This window comes from Lygodium microphyllum, chromosome 26 (assembly GCF_053477565.2).
Source record: "Lygodium microphyllum isolate KBCC chromosome 26, Lygodium_microphyllum_v1.1.10, whole genome shotgun sequence".
Lineage (NCBI taxonomy): Eukaryota > Viridiplantae > Streptophyta > Polypodiopsida > Schizaeales > Lygodiaceae > Lygodium > Lygodium microphyllum.
Genome location: NC_141160.1, coordinates 45,118,600 through 45,125,708, shown reverse-complemented (window position 1 = coordinate 45,125,708; position 7,109 = coordinate 45,118,600). Strand labels below are relative to the sequence as shown.

The 7,109-nt window shown below is 42.6% G+C and overlaps 1 protein-coding gene across 1 annotated transcript; it reads right to left on the bottom strand.

Moving 5' to 3' along the window:
- Positions 1 to 2,723: 2,723 nt before the first annotated feature.
- LOC148013217 (mannan endo-1,4-beta-mannosidase 1-like) lies at positions 2,724 to 6,234 on the bottom strand. Its single transcript, XM_087668372.1, has 5 exons — positions 5,477 to 6,234; positions 5,058 to 5,252; positions 4,799 to 4,921; positions 4,286 to 4,491; positions 2,724 to 3,338 (listed from the first exon to the last, which is right to left on the bottom strand). The coding sequence occupies exons 1-5, from the start codon at positions 5,816 to 5,818 to the stop codon at positions 2,978 to 2,980; spliced, it is 1,227 nt and encodes a 408-aa protein (XP_087524498.1). The 5' UTR covers positions 5,819 to 6,234; the 3' UTR covers positions 2,724 to 2,977.
- Between the last annotated feature and the right edge of the window lie 875 nt (positions 6,235 to 7,109).

The window sequence follows — 7,109 nt, the reverse complement described above, 5'->3', positions numbered from 1 at the left end:
CATAAATAAAGATAGAGCCACTTAGCATTGGAGAGTCATAAGACTAATAAAGAATATGTTAAGCCCATAAAAATGTTGGCACATTGCTTATAAATTGTACCACCACTCTCATGGTGCTACAAGCTGCAAAATCACTACTAACACAAACCACTAGCAATAAAGATTGTGTGGACATGTGCACATGTGCACATGTGTGCATGTGCATGTGCATGTGCATGTGCGTGCGTGCGTGCATGTGTGTGTGTGTGTGTGAGCTTTTTCATCAAAAGACTAGGATGGATGTTTTACGCCCAAACTTTACAATCTAAAGCGATAAACTTAAATATTGCACATGTATGTAACTAATGCAACTTCTTTTCAAAAATCTAGATAAGTGCACAAATGATGTACAATGTCAAGAGCACGTGTGTGCTACATTCATGATATACAATGTCAAGAACTTCACAAAAATTGGAGCTAATCTACATATTCTAATTTCCCTTGGTAACCAACTCTTTAACTAAGGGGCCTCGTCTTCTTTATAATCACAAGGTTTTAAGTTTATTTGTTTTAATGACTTGAAATATGTTCAATATAATGTGCTCAAGTGCATACACGATGCATAATGTCAAAAATGTCACAAAGAAATTGAATTTGTTTGAATGTGTCATATATTCTAGTATAACAAAATAGATATTCAAATTCCAAAGGAAATATCAACAAATGCATCAACAACAACACTTTTTTCAACATTCTAGTGACCCTTTATATGTGCTTAGAGATTCATCAATTGGTGTTATGTTATACTAGCCAAAAAGTTGTGCGCTTTTAGTAGTGATAATGTGCAACCTCCTAAAAGGTTCAAAATCTTATTAGGTACCTTTTCTCATGGACTTTATCAAGGAATGTAGTGATAACTAACAAATGTGATGTATACAAACCCAAGATCCAAAAAAAAAAACAAAAACAAAAACAAATACTTTTTGAAGGTCAAATCTCATCTCATGTATGCATAAGAATAAGGTCCACCATTTCGAAGAGCCATGGGACCAACTCTCTTTTCTAGGTCATAATCAAGGACATATCTTCAAAAGTCATAAAGGACATAAGTAACCACACCCCTCAATTTAAGACTCGCCGTCTCTCTTTCAAAGTCATAATAAACCTTTCCTATAGTCAATGTTGTCTTCAAAAGTCATAAAGGACATATAAGTAACCACACTCCTCAATTTAAGACTCGCCGGCTCTCTTTCGAAGTCATAAACTTTTCCTATACTCGCATTGTCTTCAAAAGTCATAAAGGACATAAGTAACCACACTCCTCAATTTAAGACTCACCATCTCTCTTTCAAAGTCGTAATAAACCTTTCCTATACTGGCATTGTCCTATACAAGACTCCACTATTTTTTTTAAAAACTATCTACAACTATGACATGCATGAGGTGATCTTTGATCAACACATCACGTTTTTGGTAGAATTATCACATCTAAATTTCTCATTTTTAGAACATTTCATATTCCAAAGACTTGTTACAAGATCATTTATGGATGAGAAATGTGATTAAATTATGGGAATTGTCTAATTGATTTAAAGACCTTGACATAATACAAAGTACAATGAACCAAGAAAAGGATTCACCTCATTCTAACACTACCTCATCTCACTCGAGCATGTTGAGTATAATCCACTCTTATACATGGGCTGTAAATATTCTCTCTTCACATTAACCATGGTGTCAAGAACAAAAGGTTTCAAAGAAAGATGTTGCTTCAATAACAAAAATGAATAAATTTCTTCAAACTTTCAAATGCATCCTCGATCTTTAATTAAATGGTTCAACCAAACATGTTTCTCAAACTTAGAAAAAAACTCAATAGCCTAGGGTGGCTATCTACAAATCTAAACTTCATAATGTTTAATACTTCTCACTTTACTATGACATGATACAATATGTATTAAATAATAACTACAAAAAAGCAAAGAGCATTGTGTTTTTTGCTCAAGAAAAGAGGCCTTGCAAAAGCAAGACTGTTCGCTTTATATGTGAAAGGCCATATATTTGCTTCAAATTTGAACTTTCCATTGGTCTCACAAGAGTAAGTAGTAAGATTGTTCTCTTTCTATGTAAATGATCCTATACTTATTTTAAACTTCAACTCTGCAATGTTTTCTATTAATGAAATTAGAGTACCTTTTAATAGATTGATTAACGAGTACTGAATCCTCGACTTGCACTCACACACACACACTTGGGTGCCACTTCTTTCCAAAAGCTTGGAAGGAAGTTTGCAAAGCTCTAAGATGAGAATAAGCAAGGATAAGGATTCATAAGCAAATGTATACCCTCTTTAAGTATTATGCATACAATTTGCTCAAATTGACACTACATGCCCAACTCAATGGGTTGGGCACAATCCATTTCTTCCAAAAGCTTGCAAGGGGGCTGGCTAGGAGCCTATGCTTCTATACATACAAACTTTGTAATTGAGAGGAGAATAGGCATGAAGATTGAAGCATTTGTCTCAAATTTTGGAATTTCTTTACGTTCTAAGATGATTGGTGAAATAGTGAATAGGTGTACAACAAAAGAGAGGCCTTGTTTTTTTTTTAATAACTAAAAAGCATTTATAAGAAGGAACGTGTATAAATATATATATATATATATCAGCAGTAGGACTTATCGGAAGGTTTAAATATTATTATTGTGATATTTCAATGACGATGCTAGCAAAAGGTTGAACGGGGTGGGGGTGGGGTCCTAGACGGTCGGCAATGCCAAGGACACGATCTAGCAGTTATGTTTTACATATGGGGATTCGGGAAGAGCGCGGGTGACCGTTTGACGAGGTGAGGTGGCGGGCGCTGATTGGGTGACTGAGGGACGACGTTGGATGCGCGAAGGGGTGAGGTGGCGGGTGCTGATTGGTTGGTTGGGAGAAGGGGGAGCCCAACCGGGGGCCGCGAGGTGGTTGGGCGAGGCGCGACGTGGCGGAAGATCATTGGTTAAGGGCGGAGAGGCGCTGGGACTGGAGAGAGATGAGGGCGGTGGTGGGGCCAGGAGAGAGGTCGACGGCATAGCCATCGGTGGCGAGGGAGGGCTGGAGGTCGGCGGGGCAGAGCTGCCAGAAAAGCGCGCCCGCCGCCGGGCCGCCCGACGCCGCCGACTCGTACACGGCCCCGTACAGAGCCGAGAAGAGGGCCTGCCTGTTGGCGTCGCTGTAGCCCCCGTCCGCCCGCGACAGCCCGAACTCCGCGAACAGCACCGGCTTCTGCACGTCCGCGGTCGCCTGCTGCGCGTGGGACCCCACCCACTCCCTCAGAAACTCCAACTGCCCTTCGAAGCTGGACCCCGCCATCCTGTAAATTTTTTAAAGTTCTCAGAAATAAATCATCCACCCCAAAATAAACGAACAACTCACCTTCAGAATTTCGCTTATTTAATATTCTTTGTTCTTTAAGAAAAGTACAAGTTACACTTGTTATCACAAAATAAAGAAAACAACAGTGCTTGCTTGGGAGGAATTTCTCTCGTTAAAAATTTTATGGCTACCCATCTTTTCCTTTAAAAGTTCAATCTTCTTTTCTGTTGTTTAGGGAAAGTACAAATTACACTTCTTACCATAAAATAAAGAAAAACAGAGTTTGCTTGTGAGGTGGATTTCTCGTTAAAACAGAGTTCAATCTTGGCACCGCATCCTTTAAAGGCTAAAGGCACCTTATTAGAAGGGAGCTGCATGAGCAGTACAATAACGAGCTCCCGCCGCACAGGGTTACCCGTGACCATCTACATGGCCTTCCTTACCTTTTCGTGACATAAAAGGAGAATCCAATGACAACAAAACAGCAGAATAAAACACGAAAGACCATAACGCTTTCTTCTCCAGAATGGAAAAGACGACAGGGTGCAACCAGACAGTATCCCATAAGCCCCCTTTTTTTGTCATTTCGTAAGCTCTCTCTTTGTCACATAGCCCACATGTCTCTCCATGCCTGCGCCACATGCCTGCCACAGAAGCTCACATGTCTCTCTTGATCCTACTCTCATCAGGAACACGTTATTCCTCACTGAATCTGGAAAAACTGGTGCTGGCATTTTGGAGCTTCCCATATGGAGGCGATGGGGTCTTGATATGCATTCTTTCTGGTTCATGATCTAATCAAATTAAGCGACCTACGGCATGCTCCTGATTTACTAGAGAGTGAGCAGGTTATGGTGTGTGCTTCTATCAGACCACGTCGATATTGATACAGGCAAAACACTGCAGTGAAGCAAGTTAAGGAAAAAGATGATGCGTTTCCCTTACCAGATATCCGGGTAGGAGTGAACCGTTGTGAAATCAACAGCCCAGATCTTGCTGAAGCGGACGTAGTCCGTTCCCATCGAGTCACCCCAAGGGTTGAAATGCTGCTTGTCTGGCGTCGATGGCCCATAAAAGCCCTCCAGCCCCGCCTCCACAAGATGGTTCCCATCGATGGACTTCACATACGCTGCCATCTCATCGATCCATCCCTACCCAATTCAGAATACAATACAAAACACCTGACATGTCAGTCGCAATAGCAAACCCATCTCGGATCGCTAATCATCATAAAACAGCTGGCAGAAAAGGAAATGCGGAAGGAACCAAAGAAATAAGCAATCTCATCTCATATAATATGACCAAAGAAGCAATCTCATATAATAATAGTCCCATCCATCGTTATAAAAAACACAAAAAGATCTTGCAAAAGTCTCTTCTTGTAGGTCGATAACGAAAGATCTGTTATTTAGTTAGTTCGTTAAAGGCCCCCCTTTTTTTTTTGACCAAGGAACATACGTATAATGTATCTCCCGAAGGATCACTTGGGCATCTCGGCTCGTTCATCAGCTCCCAGGCAAAGACGGTGGGATCATCTTTGTATGCCACTCCAGTTAACGTATTGATCCTGGTCAGGACAGTCTACAGGACCACACACAGAATAATGCCATGGATTAGAACCTTAAAAAGGAAGCGATGGAAAGAATGAACTATGACCAACATGTCTGAATTAAGTAGTTAAATAGTTCCAAACGCTGTGGCAGGCTCTGTTGCTAACCTGAATGTAATTCTTGAAGTAGCCTTTGATGGTTGGATTTGTGTAAAACTCATCCTCAGAGGAGCAGGATTGCCCTGCATTGCGAGCCCATTGTACATATTGCTGCCTGCCACCCATGTTGGGATAGTTGTCCACCAGGCTCAGAATAAGGCGAATCCCACTATTCCCGGCCTCCTGCAGGACAAAATCAAGAGCCTGCCAAACACAAGGGCATCATAAATCAGAAATGCACCCCATAAAACCTGCATTTAGCTACCAATGCAAACATAAAACTGCGATTAGCTATCAAAATCAGACGAATGCAAAGCACCCATTTGTGCTTAGATTTTTGAAATAAGAGAGAGGCAACCATAACCTTATTAGAAGCTATCACAATGCAGCTTTGCATCTTGATGTGCGTTGATTTGTGTTTTAAATACCTGGAAGACTCCCTCATCATACTGGCCCGGAGAGACCTGGATGGCATGGTAGGAGCCATCATTGAAGGCCCATGTTCTGCACACAGTGAGGCCTGCTGCAGCAGCCTCTTGCAAGATTTGGCTCACCTTAGGCCTGGAGTCCACAGCCAAGTCGGCCAGGTAATAAGCATTGAAGCCGTTCACATACAGAGGATGGCCATTGACAGTGAACTTGGAGCCCTGTGTGCTCACGAAGCCTCCCCCACTGCCATAATAGCTTGCATGGACGGTTGGGCAGCAGTACAAGAAACTACAGACGGCACTGAGAAAGGCAATGAAGGAGGAAATCTTGATGGGAGCCATGGATGAGAACTTGGGGGGCCAAGGTGAGATTGCCTAAGCGAGGAATGGCAAACTTAATGGAGACCTTGGCATCAAAGGGGGGGTTAGACTCTAGGGAGAATACATAGGCCTTGGTATCAATGTGGCTTCTCTCGCCCTTCCTCTTATCAATGAGGCAGGGGTAATGTGAGCAAAGGGTTGGCAGCCTTGGAGTACTGTTCGTAAGACTGTAGACTACACATGAGAGAGAGAGAGAGAGAGAGAGAGAGAGAGAGAGAGACGGTGGTGATGATGAATGGACCTTCCTCACTGCATCTGCGTGCCTTTATTAGCAGACAAAAGCTCCTGCCCCCCGCCGGGTTTTGTCAAATTTCCAAGCATTCGGCCCAATGCTTCATCGATGCTCTAACGTGCAATTTATTAGTTTAATCCTTTGGTTTATTAAATGCACCCGCAAACGCAAATCTTCGTGAAAGAGAGAGAGAGAGAGAGAGAAAGAGAGAAGAGCGCGCTATATTTCTCTCTTTGGGAACGGAGCACAGCCGCACACACACACACTCCCGCCCCCCCTCCCCCTTCACCCCCAAATTCCACAATGCACGATGGCCCTGATGAGGCCCCGTGATTGGAGCTGCGAGATTTGATAAATCCGCATTAACAAACATTTTTTAAAATACTGTAATTTTTGCGAGGCTCTTCGCGCGCGCGCGCGCATGAGAGTGTGTGTGTGTCTGTCGGGTGGGAGTAACAGGCGGTTAGGTTGGTTTGCAGTTAGAAAGAGAAAGGGGGGGGCCGGGATGGGTGTGGTTTTTACCTTACGGCTAAAGTCGACATATACCCACAATTCCTACCAATGTAAGGGTCGTTATTAACTTCCTCTCCTTGGCCAGTACAAACACCCTTACGTGGTGTGGTACCACCACACCATGCATCCTACGAATGCCTCTCTCTCTCTCTCTCTCTCTCTCTCTCTCTCTCTCTCTCTCTCATCATGTGGTTGCTATTAGCTAATAGCTATGCCTTCAAACACTAAGGAACTTCGTGGGCTTTGTGTTAATGTAACCCACTCTCATATCCTCCAACTCTCTCGAAATTGATCCAACCATGTGATAACATCTTCACTCGGTAACCTGCAAAAAACTTTGGCTATCTCAATCGGGTCATGGCACAGTGGTTCAAGTGTGGTTGCGTTTCTTGTGTGCGTGAATTTCAATAATGCATCATCTCACTTCCCCCAGGAAACAATCATTTTGTGTCTAAAAACATTTGGCTATATTAGATGATCTAGCTTTTATTACTTGCTATTATGATC